This window comes from Choloepus didactylus, chromosome 10 (assembly GCF_015220235.1).
Source record: "Choloepus didactylus isolate mChoDid1 chromosome 10, mChoDid1.pri, whole genome shotgun sequence".
Classification (NCBI taxonomy): domain Eukaryota; kingdom Metazoa; phylum Chordata; class Mammalia; order Pilosa; family Megalonychidae; genus Choloepus; species Choloepus didactylus.
Genome location: NC_051316.1, coordinates 125872960 through 125898818, shown reverse-complemented (window position 1 = coordinate 125898818; position 25859 = coordinate 125872960). Strand labels below are relative to the sequence as shown.

The 25859-nt window shown below is 42.7% G+C and overlaps 1 protein-coding gene across 4 annotated transcripts in view; it reads left to right on the top strand.

Moving 5' to 3' along the window:
* TGFBR1 (transforming growth factor beta receptor 1) overlaps positions 1–25859 on the top strand; it is an 80233-nt gene that overhangs the window by 17345 nt on the left and 37029 nt on the right. Inside the window, exon 1 of one of the 4 annotated variants that reach the window (XM_037851015.1) lies at positions 5237–5346. The exons of the other annotated variants lie outside the window; for them this stretch is intronic. Within the exon in view, the coding sequence (XP_037706943.1) occupies positions 5259–5346 (88 nt within the window). The 5' untranslated portion in view covers positions 5237–5258. Of the gene's footprint in view, positions 1–5236; positions 5347–25859 lie in introns of those variants that run through there. 4 annotated transcript variants of the gene reach the window in all.

Here is a 25859-nt window from a genome sequence, read left to right as displayed (position 1 = left end):
GACATGGAAAATAGAGTAAGAATATTTAATGTAACTTGTATTTCAGAAGAAATAACTGTGAAGGGGCAGAGGCAATACTTGAAGAGAGAACATTCGAGAACAGATAAAGAGATACCAACCACAGATTTAAGAATCCAAAGAAATTCCAAATATGATAAATGAAAAAAAATCTACACCCCAATGCATCATAGTGAAAAGCCAACCAACGCAGACTAAGAGAAGCCTTTAAAAGCATCCAGAGAGAAAGGACAGATTACCTACAAAGGAGAAACTATTAGACTAATATCTATTCACACAAACAACAAAGCAAGTCCAAAGGCAATGGAATAATACCTTCAATTGTAGAGGAGAAAAAAATTATCAACGTAGAATTCTATATCCAGTGAAAACACTGTTCAAAAACATGTGCTAAATAAAGGCATTTTCGGTGAAACAAAAACTGATTATTTGTAATAGACTCTCACTGAAAAAGAATTCAAAAGGTTATAATTCAGGCAGAAGGAAAGTGATTTGAAATGGAAGTATGTGAAGATCAGAAACAGTGGTAAAAAGTGTTTGCAAAATGGCCACACTTATTCCCATCTTGGTTTCTATGCCCATCTGCCATGTGTTTTGTAGCTTCTCTCATTAAGAAGTGGAGTCTCTTTCCCCCCGTTTGAATTTTGGACTTGCCAAAACCAAAGGTAAGTAGCAGAAGTGACACTGTGACAGTTCTAAACCTAGACCCCAAGAGGTCTCACACCCTTCCACTCATCCTTTTGGACGCCTACAACTGCCATGCGACAAGCCCAGGATACCCTGCTGGAGGATGAGAAAGCACATGGGGGAACTGTGCTAGCTGGGACCATCAGAGAGCTGCTGCTTCCCAGCTCACCTGCAACCTGACAGCAGATTCGTGGGCGAGCTCAGGTGAGATTAGCTTAATTTGTCCCAGATCAGAAAAACTGCCTGGCTAAACTGCAGGCTCATGAGAAATAACATGTTTTTTATTGTTTTAAGCCACAAAGTTTTGGGATGGTTTGTTATGGAGTTAAGAGCACCAACAGTTAGCAAGAGCTAACAATTGTATAAATCAATAATATCTTGTAGATCAGAAAATAAGACAAATAAAATATACAACAATAGGTAGGAGGGACATATGAATAGAACTGAAGTGTTCTAAGAGTTTTAAAATTTATTTTTCTCATATACTAAGACATCCATGGGTTAGCATTTTAGAGCTGGTGCAGCCGCTCAAGGAATTTAGCAAGGATGCAGACTCTCTCCATCTTTCTTCTCTAAAATCCTTGGTTATGACTCATGACTGCCATCCTTATGTTTACAAAGTGGCTGCTGCCTCCCCAGGCATTGCAGCCGTGTTCCAGGCAGAAGAAGGTGAGAATGCAATGAGTCTTTTCTTATGAGGAAATAGCATCATTCCCACAAGTTGCATCCAGTAGACTTCTGCATATATCTCACTGGCCAGAATTCCAGTAGAGAACCTGGGAAATTGAGATTTTTAGCTAGGAGAACTGCTTTCCCAAAGGAAATCAGGGTTCTCTTATAAAGAGAATGGAGGAACAGAAATAGATTAGGCAACTGACAGTCTCTGCTTTCTATTTGGGGAAAAACATCTTAAGGAATAATCCAAAAGGAAAGTCAAACTGTGCTCAGCATGAAGATTGAGAGGTAGCGTTGTACAGGGGGTAACGTACTGGAGTGAAAGTCTGCTAGTCCTGGCTCCGCAGCTGACTTACTGGGAGAATGGGCCTCAGTTTCTTCCCCTTTAAATCAAGACTGGCGTAAACAAACTGTAAGCCCTTTTAAGAGACTATAGAGACTGCGAAGGTATTTATGATCGATTTCTTATGTGCAAAAGTTCATTTAGATCTCACAACAAATATGTGAGTAGGTGTCCTCCCATTTTACATTAGAGGATCCTAAACCAAGAAAGTTAAGTAGTGTGCACTGATTCCCACATCTAGTAAATGGCAGGGTCAGAATTCCAACCAAGGTCTGCAAGCCTCCAAAGCCAGAGGCTTCTTTCCATTGCCTATCCTTTCTCAAAAGGTGTAATAAGTTCATTTGCTTTTATTTACTGAGTTTGAAGGTCACACTTTCTAAACCATTGCCTTTCAAAGTGTGGCCCGGTGCCACCTGCAGTAGAATTGTCCAGGGAGCCAAGATCAAGGAAGCTGCATTTTTAAAAGCTTCCCAGGTAATTTGAAAACACTTTAAAGCTTGAGAGCCCCCAGTTTTAACTTAAAATATGTTGTTCCGTTTTAATGTAGTTTATTTATGGATCTGCGGCTCATGGGAATTTCTTCTTCATATCAGGAAAATAAAAATTTAAAATAGTCTGTTCCTTCTTCCCGTTCCCAGTTTCCTATTGAACACAGTCAGTTCCCTGGAAAATGTTAAGGAGCCGGAGATGTGTCATGGAAGGTATCCTAACTGAGGATCTGTAAGGCAAAGGCACGGATTAACACGAACATAAACCCTGATTAGAACCATGCAGAGCTGGAAAGGGGGTGGGCAAAGGAAACGGTGTTAGCTAAATATTTATTATGTTCCAGACACTGTTCCAGACACATTACGTCATTTAAGAGACCCATGACATGTGATTCAATCCTTTTTGTTTACAAATGGGGCAGGTTCTATTATTATCTCCATTTTAGAGATGAGGAACCTCAGGGTCAGAGAAGAACTGTCACTTGTCTGAGGTGAATCATTCATTCATTCATTCATTCATACAATAAATATTTCTTGAGCTCTTATCTTATGAAGACACTGAGGAGAGAACAGTGAAAAGGCAGCCTAGGGACCGCAGCTTATCCATGAAGTCTCCATTGAAGAAGCTGGAACTTGGGGAGGAGGCTGGGGCTGGCACCTGCCAGAAGTAGTCTCTCCGGGCTTGGTCCACTTGCTGCAGCCAGCAAGAGGAGAGCTTGCTCCTGGTGGTCCCAGAGATCAGCAGTAGATGCATCCCTGATTAGGTGGTTTGAGGGATACCTGTCCCTTACCTGTCCAGAGAGGAGAACAGAGGGGTCTGGAGGGAGGGCCTAGAAGTAGAAACTAAAGGGGGGAGAGCAGAACCCCCAAGTCTCCTCATACCCTCTCAATAACCTTGGGAGGTAGATATTATTTCCAATTTACAGATGAGAAAACAAAGGCTCAGAAAGGTTAAATGACTTGCTCTGGGAAGTGTCCAGATCCCCATTCCAACACCCTCTGTTCAGGTTTGCTACAGCTGCCGTTATGTGAAATACCAAATGGATTGGCTTTTATAAAAGGGATTTATTAGGTTACAAATTTACAGTTCTAGGGCTGTAAAAGTGTCCAAACTAAGGCATCAACATAAGGATACCATCACTGAAGAAAGGCCGATGGCGTCCGGAACAGCTTTGTCAGCTTGGAAGTCCCGTGGCTAGTATTTGATTGTCCTTTGCTCTCAGGTTCTGGTTTAAAAACTGGCTTTCTCCAAAATGTCTCTGGGCTTCTGTCTTAGCATCTCTCTCTCTCAGCTCCTGTGCATCCTTGCTTGTTCTCCCAGGGCATTTCCCTCTAAGCTTCTGGGGGTCCTCTCTAGCTTCTCCTGGGGCAAACTCTGGGCTTCATCTCTAAACTTAGCATCTTCAAACATCTTTCTGTCTGCATCTCCAAGCATCTGGGTCTGACTCCAGCAAATTTATCGAAACCCACTTTGAATGTGTGGGGGTCACACTTCCATGGAAATCATGGAAAGGTCTCACCCACAGTTGGGTGGGGCACATCTCCATGGAAACAACCTAATCAAAAGATCCCACCCATAATAAGTCTGCACCCACAAGATTGGATTAAAAGAATATGGCTTCTGTGGGGGACATATTAGGTTCAAACCAGCACCCCCCCCCACCCCTCCTTCTTTACAGCTCATTGAGGGAAGGCTTCTCAGGTCCTGCAATGGCTTGCATAGTGGCTCTCAAGTAATTTATAAATCGATATTCCAGGCTGCTGCGGATTCCTGCTACCAACGTTTATTTAATTGCAAGTTCAAATTACACAGAAAATAAAATGTTCTCCTTAAAAGTTCTGCGGAAAAGTGTTCTCTTTTCTATGTAACAGCCTTCTTGACTGTGTTTGTGTCTGAAGAAAGGACTAGTCTGACAGGAAGAATTACAAATCTGGAGCTCGTTGTGGCGTCCCAGTGGGAAGGTGGGCGGAGCGTCTCACAGTAAATTTAGGAATTCAGAATGAAAACGTAGCTGAGTTTATTTGGGTTTTTAGTGACACCTCGGAATTACTGTGCAGGCGTGTCAGAGAAGGCTCAGGCTCCTGCTGACTGCTCTCCCTCCGCCCTGGGGGAGCTGGGGGCTGAGAAGGGGAATCCTCCTCCTTTGGGGTGGGGGGAGATGTTGGCGGGGAGTTTCCCTTTCCAACCTGGATCAGTTAGTGGGGAGGGGGAAGGAGGTGGCTTGGACCCCCGCTCTGGGTCTCCTCCGAGTTCTAGGGGGAGGCGGGGAGCTATTTAGGGGTGTGTCGGAGTTCGGGATCTGGGGTCTGAGGCCAGGATTTGGGGACTTTCTGAGCCTGGAATTTGGGGGGGGGTTTGCTAAGTTGAGGGTGGGCGCTGAGAACTGGAGGAAACAGCAGACAGAGTGGCCTATGAAGAAGGGCACTTGGGGAAGGATCTCGGGGTGGGGAGGGTGTTGGAGGCTGAGGCGTGGATCTGGGCAGGGGGAGTTGAGGCCTGGCTGCAGCGGCCTGGCTCTGGGTGGCGGGGTGTGTCGGGGGTCGGTGTGCAGGGCTGTGAACCGGGGTCCTGGTGGGGTTGACGCCTCTCACAGAAGGGGCTAGCAGACAAGAGCGTCGTGGGTGCCACGGCCTTTTCCCGAGAGCGGCTCACGCGCCGACACCCCCACGGCGCAGCCCTGTCGGGTCTGGGGACGGCGAGACGCTGCCCCGACAGGGCTGTCCCGGCGCGCGCCGAGCGTGGGTTTCGCGGCCCAGACCCCGGGAGTGCTGGGGGCGTGGCCTGCGGCCGGACGCCCGCCGCTCCGGATTGGCCGCCCCGCGGGCCCGTAGGCGGGGCTCCGGGCCGGGCCTCGCTTGCCGCTGGCCGACGGCGAGGAGGGGCGGGGCTGGCGGGAGCCCGGCAGCCAATGGGCGCGCGGCCCCGGAGCAGCTCCAAAGGGCCGAGCGCGGCGGCGGGAGGTGGGGCGAGGCGCGGCTGGCTGAGGCGAGGCGAGGCGGCGGCGGCCGGGCGGGGCCGGGCCACAGGCGGCGGCGGCGGCGGGACCATGGAGGCGGCGGCCGCTGCTGCGCGTCCCCGGCTGCTCTTCCTCGTGCTGGCGGCGGCGGCGGCAGCGCTGGCCCCGGGGGCGGCGGGTGAGCGGCGGGGCGCGCGGGCCGGGCCTCCGGCTAGCCCCGTTTCTTTCTCAAACATGGCGCGGGGCCGGGGGCGCAGGTGGCGGCGCCGGGGTCGGGCTGGGGCGGGGTGGGGCGCGGGGCCGGGGCGGGTGGACGAGCCCCGCCGTCCGAGGCCGTCCCCGCTGCGGGCACCGCGGGTGGCGCCGGCCGGGGTCGGGGGCTGCCCTCCCGGGGTCGAGGCCGGCCGGCGCCCTCTGCGGCCTGGGCCCGGGGACCCCCGCCCCTGGTGCGTGGGCGCTCGAGGCCCCCAGGCCCGGGGCGGGGTGGGAGGGGAGGCCCGGGAGCGAGCGGGGCGTCGAGCTCTGAGCCCCGAGGCCCCCCCACGGAGCGGCGGGAGAGGGCGTGATGCGGCTGCGACCCCCGGGGCGCCGCCCCCAGCCCCCGCCCTGGGCGCCAGCCCGACCCCGCCGAGAGGGGCGGCTTCTGCGGCCGGGAGAGGCTGGGGAAGCGGAGCCGCGAAGCTTTGTGTGGGGAGGAGCAGGCCCGGGGATGCGCGCAGTGTCTCTCCTTCGGTGCGTCTGCGAAGTGTTGAAGCGAATCCAGTGACCAGACGGCGACTGCTTGTTTCCGTTGTAGAAACTTGAACGTTTGCTCACTCTGCGGCGTTTGGAAGGCTTGAATGAGAATTATTCTGTGAATTGAGCGAATGCTTTTATTTCCTCGAAGAAGAATGTTCGCTGGTGACGGTCCTTTTCCTGGGTGACAGTCAGTAGTTTGCAGCAGTCGTCTGCGTAGCGGGTTTTCAAGGGAGAACGCTTGCTCGGTTTCCCAAAATATTAAATCAGGATGGGGTGTATAGGTGGTCATCTACCCCGGAGGAGGGAGGAGTGGAAAACTTGTGTTAGCAACCGAACTAAAATACTGGAAACTAAAATATAGGGGCTTAGTGCAAGCAACTAATATACAGTGAAAGTGTGACACCAAATGTTAGAAAAAACCCAGACAAACGAAAATTAAAAAACTCAACCCAAGACCGAGGGTGCCAATTATTATTAGTTGTAATACTGTCTGTTGAGATGTGTTGTAGATGCAGCGAGTTCACCAAAGCACATCACCTCATCCTCACAACTAAACTCGCAGGGCTAGTGGCATTTGCTTGTTTTATAGATGAGATAACTGAGGCGCAGAGAGGGCTGGAGTTAGGATTTGCATCGGGGCTATTTCCAAAGATACACCCAGCTATCTGGCACAGCCCGTTTTTCATTTTCAGTCATCTGATGAGAACTTGCTCCTTATTATTGAGATTCTTGGCTTCACAATTTAAGTATCAGTTTGGCCTCTTAGTGACTCCCTTCACACTGGGACTACATTAGAGGAAACAGTGTATTTTTTTTTTTAATTCAGTTTTATTGAAATACATTCAAACACCATACAATCATCCATGATATACAATCCACTGTCCACAGTATGATAACACAGTTATGCGTTCATCACCACAATCTATCTCTGAACATTTTCCTTACATCAGAAAGAACCAGAACAAGAATAAAAAATAAAAGTGAAAAAAGAACACCCAGATCATCCCCCCATCCCACCCCATTTGTCCTTTAGTTTTTATCCCCATTCCTCCACTCATCCATGCACTAGATAAAGGGGGTGTGATCGAAACAGTGGATTTTTGACATTGGTGTAAGTATAGGGGAAGGATAACTGGGGTGGGGGGAATCAGTTTAGTTCCGCGACTGGTCTAAGTAACATTTCCATACCACTGTTAAACCTGAACAGCATAGTTTATTCTTTTCCACCTCGCCTGGCACCTAGTGCCGCAGGGAGCGTTCATGTGCTCACATAATAGCCTCAGACTCTTGGATGCACAGAATATTGCTCAGAACATGCCCCGGAGGAGGTTGCACAGTACAGTGGCCTGTAGTGTAGAAAGCTGAACCGGATGCTTATGACTCCTACCCCAGACAACTGCAACTGGTCCACCTGCTTACATTGGTTATGTTGATGTTTCAGCTCAGCCTTTTCATACATGCTGAAGAAGTTAAGCTCAGATTTTTTTTTTCCTTTCTGATTTATGATTTGTCTTCCTTATTCAAGAACTTGCCTTTGTTCCTTATCATCTGAGTATCAGTTTTATGTTCCTCTGCCCAGCTTCTGCTCTCTCCAATATGAATTTCTTTAGGAAAATTGGTTCCCTGTCCCTGGTGCATAGCTTAGTACCATTATGTCTCCATCTGTATAGCTCATATGAGAATACTGGTTGCTTCCGTTTTGCCATTCTTAACTTGCCTTTGAAAACATGCTTCAAACCCAAGTCTTTTTTATATTGATGCCTGTTGAATATGTCTCTTCCTTTCTTTGTATGCATCACCTTAGTTCTTTGTGTCAACTGAGTCATGCCCATTATCCCTCAAATCAAGTTGCTCCCCACTGTTTCTCTGTCTAGTCTTTTCTGTCGTCTACTGCCGCACTCGTTTTCCATTCCCAAAAGTGCTTTACAAGATTTCCCATTTGCACTCCGCACTTGGAGCACACACTGGAGGCTGATGTTAGGGCTGTTTCCAAATAGCCACCCAAAAGTCTCACTTCCCAGTACAGCAGACCTTCAATTCCAGTGATTTCTGTCTTACCCCTGACTCCTGTCTGTTCAGTCTTTTCACTGCATATTTAATTTTGCCCCTTTTTGGGGATGGGAGGAGGGAAGTTCTCAGTCTTGACTTCCTGTACTGGCTTAGTTCTTCCTGAACTCTTTATCTTCCTGAACTGTGTGGCACTTACGGTTTGTGTTGTCCTTTTCTGTCCTCTTGAGCTTTTATTTAACTATATTCCTGAGTATATTATAGGTACCCAGAGGGCAAGGATCATGTCTTTTATTTCTTTTATGCCCTCAGAACCTGGCACTGTTTTGTATTCTGTTCCACTTCAGTATTTGTTGATCACATGAATTCCATTTGACTGACTGTTCCTTTTGTTCACTTCCTTTTGTGTTCTTGCTGTTATATGTAAGTGCAGTTTATGTAGTATTAACTTATGGTTCTGTGTATACAATCAGGAAAAGTTGAACGATGAAAAAAGCAATTGGTTATCAGATTTAAGTTTTAGTCCCAGCTCCACTTCCAGTTATGCAGAAAATGGGGTGATAACTACTTTGCTTAATTCATGAAAATGAAGATGAAATGAAGAGTCTGAGTTTGCAATTTGGTAGTGTTGGTATTGTACTCTACTTCGCAGCACTGATGCTCACCCAGCAATCCGCTCTGCCTCACGTGCCTTTTGATTGGTCAGACATCCTTTCTGATTGGTCAGTACCCTTGCAGTGCAGTGCCAGTTGCTAAATATTTATTGTCACCCCTGCAGAGGGACATTGGTATTCAAAGAGGAAAATGATTAGTGCAGGGTGACCTGAGTGTGGAAGGCTTCAGGAAGGGTGGCTAGACTTCAGAAGGGCAGAGAGGGGGATTTGATGAGTGTTAAATTCTCTGTGTGTTAGCTGTGTCCCTAACTCTACCCATGCCTCCTCCAGGGCAGGAAGCAAGGCTTTTGTTGACTGGCTGGCAAGTTAACTCTTTAGACTTAGCTTCCTCATTCTGTACTCTGGGGTTTGGATGTAGTAATCACTATTATTTTTCCCCAATTCTAAGAACTCTATGTATGTGACAGGAAACAAAATAATCATGGGAGAGCTCAGTCTTGCTCTTATCGGGGAGATGCTTGTTGGAAAGTTCTAGGCCTAGTTGAAACAGTTCTCCATATGCAGCACCATTTGTTGTCATAGCATTGTATGACATCAGATGTCTTCATGTACTACTGAAGTGAGTTTTGAAAGTGCCAGTATCCCCACGGATGGCCCTTTTGATGTGAGCACGTCACTCTGCAAACCACAGAGGCCCGAGCCCCCTCAGGTGGCAGCAGACCATGCCTTTCGCTGTTGTGACTTGGCTATGGCTTATGTAATGCAGTGTTCCCTGAACGGATGGACTGAGGTTTGATGTCATGTGATTGGGTCGTGTCTTCACTTTCTGCTTCTGGAATTGAGAGCAGATGCTGGCATGTTTCTCAGGGATTTTTATGCTTTGTCCCATGGAGCTGGCTCTAGGAAATTTTTGTAGGCTTCTCAAAATTTATGATCTGTCTTGACCCAGCTAAACTCCAATACTTAGGAAAATTTTTAATGCCTTTCTCAACTGAATTTTCTCAAAGTCAAATTCAAGTCTTCTCAATAGACATTAAAATTTGCTGCCACTCTGAATTAGGCCTAGTTTTAGCTGTATGGTTTGGCTTCAGCCCAGATAATTCAGGTCAGTTTCTTGTGGTCGTCACCCTTCTTTGGTATGGACTTGGGAATGGCTGACTTGCAGACTTTTCACCTTAGACACTGTTTTCCCAAACGTTAGTGGGGTTGGTCTGATTGATTTTACAAGTCCAATTTTGTAGATTAGGTCTTTAAACCTGCTCCTTCATTTTGGCAATCTGAGAGCCATATGCATCATAAAAAATGATTTGTAACTTTATTTTTTAATTATGACCAGCAAGATATGTACACAGGTTGCTTCCGCATTTCCTGAAGGCTCAGTGATCTTGTATCACTTTATGAATCTGAAAAGAATATATTATAAGAATGTGCCAGGCATTCTGCCTTCCTTGTCTCAGTTAATTCTCATAACAATCCTGGGTGGTAGTTTTGTAACAGACCAAAGCTTCTTACTTATGTACAGGTTACTTTTCAAAAGACTTTTAAAGTCCATTTGTTCTTAAGTCTCAGTGATCAGTGTTTACATATCTAAATAAAGCTCAGCTCAGGAGAGAATGGTAAAATTTGGTGACATTGGTTCTAACCTAAGATTCTCTTCAACTCTCTTAAACATTATTGGAAGATGTTAGCATTTTGTTTTTCATCCTTTAATCACAAATGAGTACACTTTTGGAGACAGATAACTGCTTCAGGTGGGACAGAGGCAGGCTAATAGAAGCCAGTCTCGGAGACTCAGGTGGCTGTGGACCACTTTTAACTCTATCCACAGTTGAGTGATTATAGATGGAATTGACAGGCTTTTGCCCAGATTGGAGCCTGGTTTGTATCTATGCAGGTCGCAATAGAAGAGCTGCTGTTTCCATTTTACAACCAGGAAACTGAAGTCATGTTCTTAGGGAATGGTGGAGCCTGCCCTTGAGCCTTCAGGGTGTGTGCTCTTTCCTGTACATCATGCTGTTTTCATACAAAGTAAGTACATTGTGATATTCACTTCAGCAGTAAGGTTTTCACACACACACACACACACACACACTCCTTTTTATGAACCACATGCATTTGCTTCAGCTCATCTTCATTACACTCTGCCTCTTACTCTGCAACTGCGGGTTACTCAGATGCTTGCAATCTTTCTTTGACATATTTTTAGATAATTTGGATCTCGCTGATAATGAATTGAATGATAGTTGATCACTCACCGTTTGTATTGATTTACTCATTGCAAACTTGGAACACAAGCACAGAATTGAAAATTTGAAATAGAGAAAAGAAAATGCTATCACCAACCATAGTCAACATTTTGACTTATCTTCCCTTTCCCCTCATGCATGTCTTTTAGTACAGTAACCCCATTCTTTCTATTTCCTAGCAGTTTACATTAGCAAAGAGGTTCAACGTGTTGAAGAAATAGTCATTTAATCTTAGCAAGTATTTGGTAATGATGATCACTATGGGAAGTATAGAAAAAGGAAGAAGTAGATTTGCTTTCAGGAAGTATGAAGCTGAGGAAATAAGATGAATACAAATTCAATAATAGTACCCCCAGGGACTACTTGATAGAGAGGTAGGACTTGTTCCCTGAGCTTGCCAGGGTTGAAGATTTAGCGGGAGGAGTAGAAATTCATGATGTGAAGAGTGGGCTCAGAGAATTGTGTGCCTTGAAAGCCAGACAGGTTGTTTTATTGTGGCAACAAAGTGGCTTAACTGTACCACGGGGCTTCCTCTGGAGCAGGGTGGCCACCTTGGGAGAAGTGGAGGTGATCTTCTGGCACTGGGAATAGGGCAGCAGGGTGGCCCTGTGATCTTTGAAACAAAGAACCTGAGGAGTTGGCAGGAAGTCTGTGCCTGCCTGTTCTTCCTCTGCGTTATCACCTCCTTCAAGTCTCTGCTCAAATGTTGCTTTTTTCTCAGTGAGGCCCACCCTGGCCACCTCTTCAAAAATTGCCATCTGTTCCTTTGCTTTGATCCCCTTTTCCCATCCCCCTTTTTCTTCTCTCTTTTTTTTAATACCACCTTCTAACATACTGTATTTACTTACCACATTTACCTATTTATTGTTTATTGTCTCCCCTCTAGAATGTAAACTTTGTGAAGCGAGGGTATCTTTGTTTTTGTTCACTAATGGATCAAAAGTGCATAGATAGTGTCTGGTATGTTATAGGCACTCAGTAAATATTTGTTGAATGGCAGTAGGTCTTAGCAATAAAAAAACGGAGTACACAAATTGAGGACTCCATGAAAGACAAAGGAGAATGACTGCAAGATGCCTTCACCTAATAAGGAATTTGGCGAGAGAAAGATTGAGGGGAAATGAATTCTGGTTTGGACATGCTGAGTTTGAAGTGAAGATAGGATAGTCAGGTAGAATTGTTCAGTCAGCACAAAGATCAAGACTGGAGCTTGGTTGGAAATGCTCTCTAGAACTGTAGACATTCATCTTCCACCTCTTGCTCGCTCTTTTTTGGATCCCGGGCCCTAAAAAGCCACCTTAAGTGGAGTACTTATTTTGACCTTGAAATCCTAGCCTGGTTCTGGAGCCCTGCTGGATTCACAGGCATATTCCTTCCTCCTGGGTTGCTGGTCCATGCTTTGTCTCTCCCCCACCCACCCTGATGCCTAAGATATATATATTGAGAATTCTTGATCTGCTTGCATGGAAACGAGCTTCCAGGTTGTGCTGCTCTCTGCTGTAATATGTTTGACCTCTTGGTCATCTGTTCTAGTTCCTGGTCAAGGTAGAAGAGAGGACGTTTCCTTTTTGGGGCCCAGGTTTACTCCACTGGCTTCAAGTAATGGTTGCTGATGTTACAGGTGCCATCTTTACTGTCTCCTGGAGTGCGCCGGTGGCCGTCTCCTTAGATACTTCTCATGCTCCTGTTTTCCTCCTGGGATCAAACATTGGTACAGTTGAATCTCTAGGCCATTTTAATTTTTCTGTTTGATTTGATCTAACTTATATCTGCTTTCCTTCCAGTTTTGAAGACAGATTGAATTCATGTGACTTGGTTGCCAGAAATTTAATAAAATCTTTGCTTATAGGAGTAGGTGTAAAAGCCCCCACATAGTGTCTGGGATTAGGTTCTAATTAGTGTATCTCTTAGGGACTCTTTTCAAGGAGGGTAAACACCTAATTTTATGGTTGTGAAAATAATGTGCAATGGCCTAGCACATAGCCTGACACCAGTAGGTATTTGATTAATAGAATAATTATGTCTTTAAATAAAGGGACTGTCTTTTGGAAGAGGAAATACATGTCCATGTGATGGAATGCTGGGATTGATTGGTAGAGTGAGGTAGGTCTCAGCTCAGTATAAGGAAGGGCTTTCTATCCATCAGAGCTGTCATAAGGTGGAACATTGACAGGTATGTTCCCTGCCACCGGCAATCCCAGCAGAGTCAGAATGACCCCCATTGGAGAACCTGTAGAAGGAATTCTCTGCTTTAGGTGGGAGGTTGGACTTGATTATCTCCAAGCTCTGTTTCTGTGCTAGCATTCTGTACCTCGGGATATGGTCCCAGCTTATTTGCTTACTGTTTTTAGCCGGCATGTATGCTTGCTCTCCTTAGCATCCAGTGCCTCAAGATGAGTACAATCTTGTAACTTCCTTATTCTATGGGGAAACTTGTTCATTGTTTGTGTTTACTCTGGTTGTTTTCCAAAAAGGATTTAAGCGACTTGAAATAAAAAAATAAACAAGGCGGTAAGGCCAAACCAATGAACAGAAAAGATAAGAACAAATAAATAAAGGGAAAGAGAACAGTTATCTTCAACTCTTAGCTGATAAATGCTTTAACAGCTGAGTACAGTACTTTGAGTTTTCTAGCCACAAGGGCAGGCAAATCAAGGAACCTGCTAGTTTGTATAGATCTCTCTTTGCCTTTTATTGAAAATTCATAAGGAGGCTACTACTTTCCTTAACAAAGTGGCACCCCAAACCCTAAGATTGCAATATAAGGAGACTCCAGATGGGGACAGGTGGCTGGACCTAGCAGCCCCGATTCTCGTTCTCTGGACTCCTCAGTAACATGGATTGAGGGTTCAGTTTAGCGCTGCTGCTACCATCTTTTTTCTCCACTTCAGGGCACTGATCTAAGTATGGGCACACTAGTCTCTCTGTAATGCCAAGAAAGCAACATGAAACTATTCAGCCAGGCTTTCAAAGGCATTTCCTCCTGTACTTATCCTTTAGCCTGTCCCCACCTGGCAGACATCATCTTAGTACCACCACCACACATCTCCCTTTCTTCACACAGGCCCAAGACAGCAGGGTCCAGAGGCCAAGTGTGGTCTTGCTGGGATGGGAGTTCCTGTGCACAGAGCTGCCTCGTTTCGGGTGATGAACCTGGGGAATGATGGGTTCCTTTAGGAGCAACCACACTTACCCATGTGGTATGGCCCTACTTGCTGTTCTCACGGTAACCCTGATGTTCACGTAAAAGGTGCCCACACTCATCAGCATGAGGGGCCTTCTCTGCTTAGCTAACGACACATGACTTCTCTGGGAAAAACAAGCTTCTCTCTGTTCTTGAGCAGAGTTTATGGTAGAAGTCTTTGTATAAGGGACATTGGGAAATAAAATGACTAATCCGGGATGATCACTTTCCATGACTCGTAGGGATTAATTGTACTTTCTTATTTTGCAGTTACTGAGCTACTTTAGGTCTGTTCCAGTGTTTCCTTGTTCTGACCAGCAGGGCTGAACCTCCTTATGTTTGTTCCCTCGCTTCAGGATAAACATTCTATCTAGGTTTCCTAGGTGTGAGCCCCACTGATTACATAAGGGTGTGTATTTATAGTTCTACGACACCTTGTATAAGCATCCTGTTACATTTCTACTGTATAACATCTTTAAATATGCATTGAAATACAGATATTTTCCATGGGGAAAAGCAAAAATAAATGGCTTTTTCTGCTAGAAGTTAGGATTGATGTATGTATTTGGGAGCGCTAAACATGGAGGAGATAATTAAACCTGAGGCAGAATATAGAGGTGGAAAAGCAGTAATTGGCTTTTCGTATATATGTAAAACAAAATACATATGTTTTTTTGTTTGGTGTATTCATTCTCAAATCAAACCAGAATGTGCTCTAATTGAGTCTTTTTGTTTAGCACATGGCTGTTGATTTGAGTACTTTCTCCAGTTGAGAAACTGACATTTTAATTTTGTTATTCAGCATGCAGCAGATTTAAACAAAAACACCAAGATTGCGTATTATAGATTTCCTTCAACCATAATTATATATAATTGTTTTAGCAAAATAAACAAGTTAAAGTAGTTTAGCTATTTTATCTCATTACATATTTGGAAAAAAATTACAAATAAGAGGCCAGAGATTGCTCATGTTTCTCAATGAGGAAAGGTCATTTCTGATTGCCAGTTCCACCAAAGCAATGCACAATTGCTCCTGGTACAGAGTACTGAAAATGTAGGAAGGAAGCTGAACTGGAAATTGGTTAGAGTGGCTACAAGCTATTAAAAATGATTGACTCCTCCTTCCTTATGCTGTCGACACCCCCCTTCAATATGAACAAGTTAGGGTGCTTACTGCCTATCCCTGAAGATGGAGAAAGGGATTAAGTGAGAGGAAGGGGTAGCAACAACAACAAAAAAATAAAATTTAACGAAGATCTATGAATACCTAAACTATATAAATATATATATTTTTAGATGTTGGGGTGTTGGAATAGCTGGAAGGAGGTAAATGACATGGTGGAACTGTAACCTATTACATCCTTTGAAATTTGCTCTATAGCTTCTCGTTGAATTGTGCGTTGAAAGTCTTCACCTTTCTATATATACCCTATATTGCATAATAAGGAAAGAACTGAAACTGTGGCATTGTAACCCATAACAATTTTTGAAATTACCAGTATAACTGCTTGTTGAGCTGTACATTGAAAGTTGACATCTTTCTGTATGTATGTTATATTTTACAATGATGGAAATAGCTGAAGTTGTGGAACTGTGACCCATGACATTCTTTGAAATTTGCTCTCTAACTACTTGGTAAATCGTACTTTGAAAATTAGCACTGTTATGTATATATTTTAAAGTTAACAATAAAAAATGCATTAAAAAATGATTGATAGTTTTCATGACCGTGGGGGACCTGTAAAGATTAAATGAGATTGTGCATGTACAATTTGTGGCATAGTTTCTGGCACATGGAAAGCATGCAGTAAATGATAGCTCTTATTAAGAAGACTTTTTCATAGACTCATGGAATTTTTAGATTGGAAGGGACCCGTCACTAACCATGATTATCATTTTGTCTAACTGCTTTATTTGCCAGGCAGACAAATGAGGCCTCAGAAGTCATGTGCTGTTTCAGGATAATACAGCCCACTAGTGACTGGGCTTCCTTGTCTTCCTAGGGGAGAATTTTTTTTTTTTTTGCCTGAATTTATGGATTTCTCTTTAAATACCATCAAATCAGACCCCTAGTAGGAGATTGCTTAGATGGATACATACGGGATAAAACCAATATAGCAAAAGAGTAACAATTGCAGAATTTAGGGGGTGGGTTTATAGGTGTTCACTTCACGGTTCTAATTTTCTGAATGTTTGGAAAGTCTCATAATAAAATGTGGAGGGGAAAGTTGAAAAAACCAATAGTATTCTCCCACCCCAGAGGTGTTTCTGTTCCTGACTTCTGTACACTTAGAGAAATCAGCAGTACTTGCTAACATTGTAAGTCTTTATATTGAGTAGTGTAGGTCCCCAAAAGCTTTGTTCTTAGAGATTGCTTTGGAGAGTCTTAGGACTTTGTCCATATAAATTTTAGAATCAGTTTTCCGTATAAATTTTAGAAACAAACCTGTAGGGATTTTGATTTGATTTTGTGGAACCTATAGATCAACATGTAGAATATTGTCATCTTTTACAGTATTGAACCAGGAACCTGGTATATCACTCCATTTACTGAGGTCTTTCTTGTAATTTCTATCAATAAGTAATGTTTTGTAGCTTTTATGTAGAGGTCTTACATGTGTTTTGTTAGATTTACTCTATTCCTAGACTATTTTGATGTTTTTGTAAATGATATATATATATATAAAATGCAATTTTATTAAGATGTATTCACACAGCATAGAAATCATCTGAAGTGTACAATCACTGGCTCACAGTATCATCACATAGTTCTGCATACAGCCCTGTGATCAAATTTAGAGCATTTTCATTACTCCAGAAAAGAAATAAAAATAAAAAAAACTTAATCCTCCCATACTCCTTATCCCCCCCCCCACCCCCATATTATTGACCCATAGTATTGGTGTGGTACATTTGTTACAGTTGATGAAAGAGTATTAAAATATTACTGTTAATTATAGTCCATATTGTAGTCACATTTTTTTCCCATATACCCCTCTATTATTAACTCCTTATAATAGTGTACATCTGCTCTGGTTCATGAAAAGATTTTTGTGTTTGTATAATTAATCACGGACGTTGTCTACCACAAGATTCACTGTGTTATTCATTCCCATATTTTAACCTCCAACTTCCCTTCTGGTAACATACATGACTCTAATCTTCCCCTTTCCACCACACTCACACCATTCAGCTCTGTTAATTATTCTCACAATAATGCGCTACCATCATCTCTGTCCATTTCCAAACGTTTAAGTTCAACCTAGTTAAACATTCTGCACATATTAAGGAACTGCTCCCCATTCTTTAGCCTCATTCTATATCCTGGTAACCTGTATTCTATATTTTATGTCTGTGAGTTTACATATTATGATTAGTTTATATCAGTGAGATCATAAAAGAGTTGTCCTTTTGTGTCTGACTTATTTCACTGTTCAACATAATGTCCTCAAGATTCATCCATGTTGTGTGCTTCAGGATTTCATTCCTTCTTACTACTGAATAATATTCCATTGTATCTGTTTACCACATTTTGTTTATCCATTCATCGGTTAATGGACACTTGGGTTGTTTCCATCTTTTGGCAATTGTGAATAATGCTGCTATGAACATCGGTGTGCAAATGTCTGTTCACATCCCTCTTTTCAGATCTGGGTAATCCAGAGTAGCGGGATTGCTGGGTCGTAGTTTCTATCAATAAGTAATGTTCTGTAGCTTTTATGTAGAGGTCTTACATGTCTCCAAAGCAATCTCAGCAAAGCTTTCAGGGACCTACACTACTCGATATCAAGGAATCTCCAAAGTTTCCTCCACAGCAGCTGTACCATTCTATATTCCCACCAGCAGTGCATCAGTGTTCCAGTTTCTCCACATCCTCTGTGATACTTGTAGTTCCTGTTTGTTTAACAGCAGCCATTCCCTAGGTGTGAGATGATATCTCGTTGTGGTTTTGACTTGTGTTTCCCTGATAGCTAGTGAAGCTGAGCATCTTTTCATGTGCCTCTTAGCCATCTGTATTTCCTCTTTGGAGAAATGTCTATTCATGTCCTTTGCCCATTTTTTAATTGGGTTGTCTTTTTATTGTTGAGTTGTAGGATTTCTGGATATGTAAATGATATATATTTTTAATGTCTGTTTTCTATTTGTTGCTGGTTTAAGAAAGAAGTGATTTTTTATTTATTTCTTTATTTTTATTTTTTGAGTAGTAACTTCTTGTCCATTGCCCTTGCTAAACTTAGTGATTCTAATAGTGGATCTATAGGTTACTTTTGAATTTTCTATGTACACAGTCATGTCATTTGCAAATAATGACAGTTTTAGTTCTTCTTTTCCAATCAACTTGCCTTTCATTTGTTTTTTTTCTGATGTATTGCACTGGCTGGGACCTTTAGGAGAATGTTGAGGAGAGGTGGTGATAGTAGATATTCTTTTCTTATTCCTGATTTCAGGCACGAAAACTACCAGTAATGCATCATTAAGTATAATGCTTACTCTGCCTTTTCCTTAATCTGATAGCATATCTGAGGATTTCTTTGACTCTGCAGTATGCTAAGGATTTTTTTTTTTTTAATCATGATTTGGTGTTGAATTTTATCATTTTTTAGTTGATATCAAGATGATCATATGCTCTATTTACATTTCCCTGAACAACCAAACTCTCCTTGCTGCATCAGTGTACAACATCTTTGTATGTCATCTCCCAGGAAAGCTCTTCCTTTCTTCCTTAGCTTTCCTTCAGCCTCAGTCTCGATGTCCTCTTTCAGGGAAGTGTCTCTTTTTTGTGTTCTCACAGCTTACCTTTTCTCAGTGGTGTGCTCACCTCTCCATTACATTGGAAACTCCTTGAGAGCAGGAATGTCATCCTGATCATCTCTGTCCTCTGCAGGTGCCTAAAACCTAAGTGGTCACACAAGGTCTGTTCTGGAGTATTCTTTCTTCCTACCCAGGTTCCGTACACTGCCCTTTTCTGATAGAAGGTACTCGGGTTTTACACTCTGCTTGTGAAATTGCTAACTGCTGGCACCATCGGCTCATTTCCTCAGCCGGGGCTCAGGTAGGTCTTCTGCTGTTGGCTGGCCCAGGTGCACTTTTTCTCTGCCCTTAATTCAAAGGCAGCTGGTGGGTGCTTACCACTTCCTTCTCTCATCACAGTTCTATTTCAGACCTCCTTCTCCTCGCCCAGAATGACCTGCCACTTCCAGTCAGGATCGTTGCTGCATCTCAGTATGTGTGCGGCCAAGTCCCAGGGTCTCCTGCATCCATTCCTGCTTTCCAGAGACAAAGGGTTGATCTTTCCTCTTGGCCAGCTTGGGGGAGATCACCAGAGATTATCTAACCATCTCTTCTTTTTCTTTCTTTGCTTTTAGAATAAACCTAGATTATGGTGATATAACTCTCAGGGGCCTTCTGTTTCCTCATCTATGAAATAAGGGACTAGGATCAGGTAATTATCAGGATTCTCCCAGCATGGACATTTTATGGTTAATGAGTTGGTTCGTTATTAGGGGCATTGGACATACACGGACAAATTGGATGTTTCTAATACTTTGTTAATTTGGGTTGGAACTTAAAATATGCATCCCTGTTGGTCCCTCCCTTGCTGCTAGAGTGAAGTTCTTGGGCTAGCCCTGTTCAAACAATCCTATTACTGAAAAACTCTCTGGTGGGGTGGGGAGGTGGTATCTGTGGATGGAGAAAAGAAAGGGAAGAGCTAGCATGAATGGTCTTTGCTTTAGATGCACAAAGTTTACACTGTAATCTTTGTGGTTGTTGCCTCCTAGAGCTATGTGAGGGTCATCTCTGATTCTCTGCCCAGCCTTTAGAACAGGGACTAGTGCATAGTAGGTGCTGAATAAATATTTACTGCATGAATGCATGAAAAAATTTTTGAGCATTTTATTGTGTGCCAGGCACTATGTTAAGTATGCTATATACATTGTCTCAGTTAATCCTTGAACCTTCTGAGATTGTTACTGTTATCTCTTAACTTAATAAATTTAGGAAGCCAGCTCAAAGTAAAGTGACTTTGTCAAGATTACTCAGCTGTCGACTGGCAGGGAAAGGATTGGAACATAAGTCTGTCTTTCTCTGAATTCCACACACTTAACTATTATTCTCTTGTAATATCCACTAGTCAGAATGAAATCTAATAAGAAATACGTATAAAAGCATGTTTAGATTGGGGAAAAAAGAAATTCAATTATTGCTTTAGCATTTACCATCAGAAATAGAAGTTTCTCCATTTCTTTTCAGAGACTGGAATATGGCAGAGTGCACACGTCTGCTCTGTATATTAATTAACACACCCCCTCAGCTCACTGATGTGCAACACAAACAAGGTCACTTGGCAGGAGCACAATAGTAACCACACAGGTACAGCTTTGCTTCCTGCCCTTAAGTTAATGGTAGGACTATTTTCCTGTCAAATGTTCTTTTAAAATATCAGTTTTAGTGCCTCTGTAATATTCTGTTTATGATTTCATCATAACTTATTCTGTCATTGCCCTATTGTCATACACATAGGTTGTTTTCAATCATAAAATATGGTAATGAACATCTGTGTGCTTATATCTTTGTTCTCATTTCCTGTTTCCTTAGACTAAATTCTAAGAAGCAGACTTACTGGATTAAAAGGTATAAACTTTGTAGATTCTTACTGTATCTTGTGAAATTATTTTCCAGAAAGAACATAAGGTTTTGAAATCGGCCTGAAGTGGCCATGCTCCTTAGGATAAATATGCTGAATTGGAGTTTTGAAGAGAATGTAGAGAAAAGGAATGGAGCATAGAAAGGCATTTACAAATTTTTTTATAACTCTGAATACGTATCATTTACTGCGTTCAAAAATTAAAAAGTACAAATGGGTGTTTGGTGAAAAGTTTTCTCTCACCCAGCTTCCTTTCTTGGAAGCAAATGTTGCCTATTTCTTTTGTGTCCTTCCAAGGAGAAGCTTTGTGATACATGCCAGCCAATATGTGTATATGACATGGTTACACAAATGTTACCACGTCAGATATACTGTTCTGTATGTGTTGTTTACATAATACGTTTCAGAGCTCAGTCTAAATCAGGACATAAGATGAGAGTAGAGGCTTTTAGTTCCAACTTAGTTTAATTCTGTGATAAAATTTAAGTGACAAAAATTGGACATATGTTGGATTTTGTGTTCTGTTCTTCCTCTGTCTCCCCCTACCACTGTGGTTACAGTTAACAGTAAATACTTTTGACGCTTTTAAAATCTGTTGTTAGATCAATTTTCCAAATCTGCTGAGCAGATCTTTTTTTTCCCCCTTTTAAATTCAGATTATTGAGATATATTTACATACCCTGTGTTCATCCACAGTGTACAATCAGTTGTTCCCAGTAGCATCATATCATTGTGCATTCATCACCAAAATCAATTTTTGAACATTTTCATTACTCCAAAAAAATAAAAAAATAAAAATAAGAATAAAAACACACGTAAAGAACACCCAAAACATCCCATCTCCCCCTTCCCCCTATTATTCATTTAATTTTTGTTCCCATTTTTCTACTCATCTGTCCTTACACTGGATAGATGGAGTGTGAGCCACAAGATTTTCACAATCACACAGTCACATCATGTAAGCTACATAGTTTTACAGTCATCTTCAGTAATCAAGGCTAGTGGGTTGCAGTTCAGCAGTTTCAGGTATTTCCTTCTATCTATTCCAATACACTAGAAACTTAAAAGGGATATCTATATAATGCATAAGAGTACCCTCCAAGAGGGACCTCTTGACTCCATTTGAAATCTCTCATCCACGGAAACTTTATTTTGTTTCATTTCTCTTACCCCTTTTGGTCAAGAAGATTTTCTCAGTGCCATGATGCCGGGTCTGGGCTCATCCCTGGAGTTATGTCCCGTGTTGCCAGGGGAATTTATATCCCTGGGAGTCATGTCCCACATAGGGGGGAGGGCAGTGAGTTTCCCTGCTAGTGGGCTTAGAGAGAGAGAGAGGCCACATCTGAGCAACAAAGAGGTTCCCTGGGGGAGACTCTTAGGCACAATTGTAAGTAGGCTTAGCCTCTCCTTTGCAGTAACTGGCTTCATAAGGGAAAGCCCCCAGATCGAGGGCTCAGCCCACCAAGTTGGCAGTCCTCAATGTTTGTGAGACTATCAGCAGTAACCCAGGTGGGGAAGTCCAACATTTCTGCGTTTTTTCAAAGCAGGTCTTTATCCTGTATTTGTGCAATTTAAAGGAAGGTCTGTATTTATCACCCCTGTTGATTCTCATCTTGCCATTTAGGCAGTCCATTCTTCTCTCTGTGTATCAGTTAACATTGTATTCATTAATTTCCTGGAGCCCAGGAGACTAGAAAATAGTGGTATTATGGGGGAAAAAGTAACACTCATTCTTCCAAGATGAGGTGATGAATTATGAATGATGCTACCTCAGTGTTTTGAAGGTGGCAGAACTAAGTGAACTTTATCTGGAAAAAAGTCTGGAAAGTAAGACTTTTATTCTGAAGCCCTAAATATGGGATGATAAATTATCTAAACTAGAGAAACATTTACTTTACATGGTGTTCCGGTTTGCTAATGCTGCCATTTTGCAAAACACCAGAAATGGATCAGCTTTTAAAAAGGGGGTTTATTTGGTTACAAAGTTACATTACTAAGGCCGTTAGTGTCCAAACCAAGGCATAAACATGAGTATACCTTCACTGAAGAAAGGCCATTGGCATCTGGAAAACCTCTGTTAGCTTGGAAGGCACATGGCTGGTGTCTGCTTGCTCCCAGGGTGTTTCCAAATGGCATTCTCCAAAATGTCAGCATCAGCTTTCAATGGCCATCTTCAAAATGTGTCTCTCAACTGCTGCCCTGAGCTCCTGTCTGAGCCCTTATAGGGCTCAGTTAAACTAATCAAGACCCATGCTGAATGGGTGGGGCCGTTTTCACCTCCATGGAAATAATCTAATCAAAGGTATATTACCCACATTGTATGGGTCACATCTCCATGGAAACAACCTAATCCAAAGATCACACAAGATTGGATTAAAGAGCATGGCTTTTTGTGGGGAACATAATATGTCCAAACCGGCACACGTGGTTTGATGCTTTGTAATTTGACAAGCTTACTTGGACATTATTGCTGCAAAGTAACCCATGAGAGGTGAGCTGAGAAGAACCCTGAATGCTTTGAGGAACAAAACCCAGGGCAGTAGGCTGCAGGGAGTTTGCGGTCAGGGTTTTAGGCTTGTCTAACAGTGATCTTCAGCATAGAAAGAAAGAGAAACTGTGGTATGCTTTACCCGAGAGGGAGAAGAGGGAGAAGAGAAAAGGGGAAAGCCTCCTCGAGAACACAGTGGGGCATGGCATTGGGATTGGAGAGGATGAGGGAGATGGATTGCTCTGAATGGGGGAAGAGTAGGATGGTAAAAGGGGTTGATGTTCTTACTGGAGAGATTTGTTGTAACTCCTAACTTTTGCCCTTACCTTTGCCCACAGTGATGTGATCTGCTTTTAACTGAAGCTAGGCAGACTGACTAAAGGGCATGGTGCATGTTAGGTCTTCCACCTGCCTGTTGGTGCACATTTGTAGGGTTTGGAAATGTAGTAAAGTGGTGGTGTGCTCTAGCAGGCAGGGGGAGGGGAAGGGTTATCACCAGAGAAGTCAGACCATCAAAAAGTATGGAGTTCAGTGTTCAGTGAGAAAAACCTTCACCCCCCTCTGGCTTGTTACCTGCCGAGCTGTCTCAGCAAGAAGGAACCAAGGAGTCTTGCCATGGGCCTTTTCGCTACCAGCAAGAGTAATGGACAGATCGGGAAAGGAAGCCCGGGTCAGAAGATGATGTGGTATTTGATTCTGTCCTGATAAGTCAGCCAAGCAGAGTGTTTTCTGGCGAGTTTGGAGCATCAATGAAAGGCAGGGAAGGGTGTGGAAATGGAGATACGAAATATAGCAAAGGGTTGAGTGTAGAGGTAAGTTTGGGAATTGCAGTGTCATGTAAGATGTGTGACTATGTCTCAAATCCTAAAAAAAACCTAGGAAAGAAGAGTGAATTCAACCAGAAGGGCATCGCTAGTGAATTTCAAAGGGACGTTTCGGTAGAGTTCTGGATTGGGGGAAAGTGGGTGATGGAAAGAGAGAGAGGCCAAATTACAAGGATTGAAAAGAGTAAGATACTATTGAAGTGTATACTTAAAAAGAAGGGGAAGTTGTGTGGACACTATCACCCTGGGCCTGGGAAGACAAGGCTTCTGGTACTCATTCTGATGTCTTCAACAGGGTCACAGAAATTATTTCTGTTCCATGTACTATTCTCAGGCTTGTCCACCTCCCCATTTCTCTGTGGGCCTGTAAATGAACTCTAGGTAGCCTGGCTTTGGGCAGAAGTAATAGTGCTTTTATGTGTGACCTCCAGACACTGAAATAAAGCAACAGTGGAAATGTCTTTTATGTTTGGGGCCTAGAGCCAGGATTTTAACTTGGGATTTACTGCTCTAATACCATAACCCAGTGATTATGATCAGTGCATGCGGTGATACCACAGCCTTCACCCTGTTTTATCTTGCGGTCTCTTTTTTACTGACGTTACTTCCTTTGACTAGTAGGTGTTAGGTCTCTGACAGTCCTTTACATCAAATTTTGAAAATTCTCTGATTTATTCTGCAAGATTTGAAAACTTACAGTAATTGTATTTCCTGGCATGGGACTGATAGTTTTCTGTGAACATAGTAGTTTTTTATTTCAATGATGAATCACAGTGAAATCTTTGGGAAGACATTTTAATAGGGACCAAACTTAAGTTAAAATTTAGTTGTGGGAATGTTCCCAGTGCAGTTAATTAAGGTGATGATTAAATGAATAGGTACATCTGTGCATGGCCAAATTTGCACACACGTAAGTTGCTACAACTACATCTTGCCTTACCTTTCTTTCCAGAGGCTGGAGTTTTCTTTTGGCCTGATCATGAAGTGTATTGAGATTTCAGAAGTATTGTGAGAAAATGCTTCTTAGAATTGAGGAAGCTGTGGCTACTGGTAGAGATCAGAGCATGTAAACAAAAGGTGATAGTGCAGTAGAAAGGTAAAGATACTGAACTGGTGAGTTTGGTTCTTATTGCAATCAAGCAGAAAAGTCAAAGTCAGAGTCCAAACAAGAAGCTACACTATTGGTGCCCCTGGGAGTCATGAAAGATTAGGGTTACTTAACTATAGAGATACTCGTACAGTAGATAGGCACATATATTTCATTCATGTTCATGATGATAATATAGTGACAATTCATATCTGCCTGTACACTGGATAGGGTATTGTTAGAAATCATTTTGGTACTCCAGTTTAGGTTTCTTCATTAATAAAGTGACAGTGCTAAATGTTAGATGATTTTCAGGGTTTTATGTGGCTTTGTCAATCTAGAATTGTGCAGTTGAGTTTAAGGCTCTACTTTAGGAAGAGTTAGCCTACGCATAAAAACCATGTTTGGAATCATACAATTTATCATATGTGATAATTTTGTATGTTTATATTATATAATGATTTATATCTTGGTTTCAAAGTATATTAATGCACAATATCTCTGATGATCTTGAGATAATGAAATAGGAAAGGTATTATGTTCCATTTGCTGATGAAATGAGATGAGTGTGGTTAGCATCTTGGATAATTATTTTAATTTGATGAACTTATTAACACTTGGGATGTTCTCCACCAAGGCTGAAATCCTGTCCTTGAGGAAAACACCCTATGAGGATGGTTTTCCCACCTTCATCTATCTAGCGAGTTGTGCACACTCCCTGTGTTCTGACTTGAAGTCCTCTGTGAAGCTTTGCTAGATGCCTCCCTCAGCACAGTGGAGGCACTTTGGTCATTCTCCTTGGGACTCTGGACTTTATTTACCTGTTTAATACCTTACTCATCCCCCTAGTTAACTAC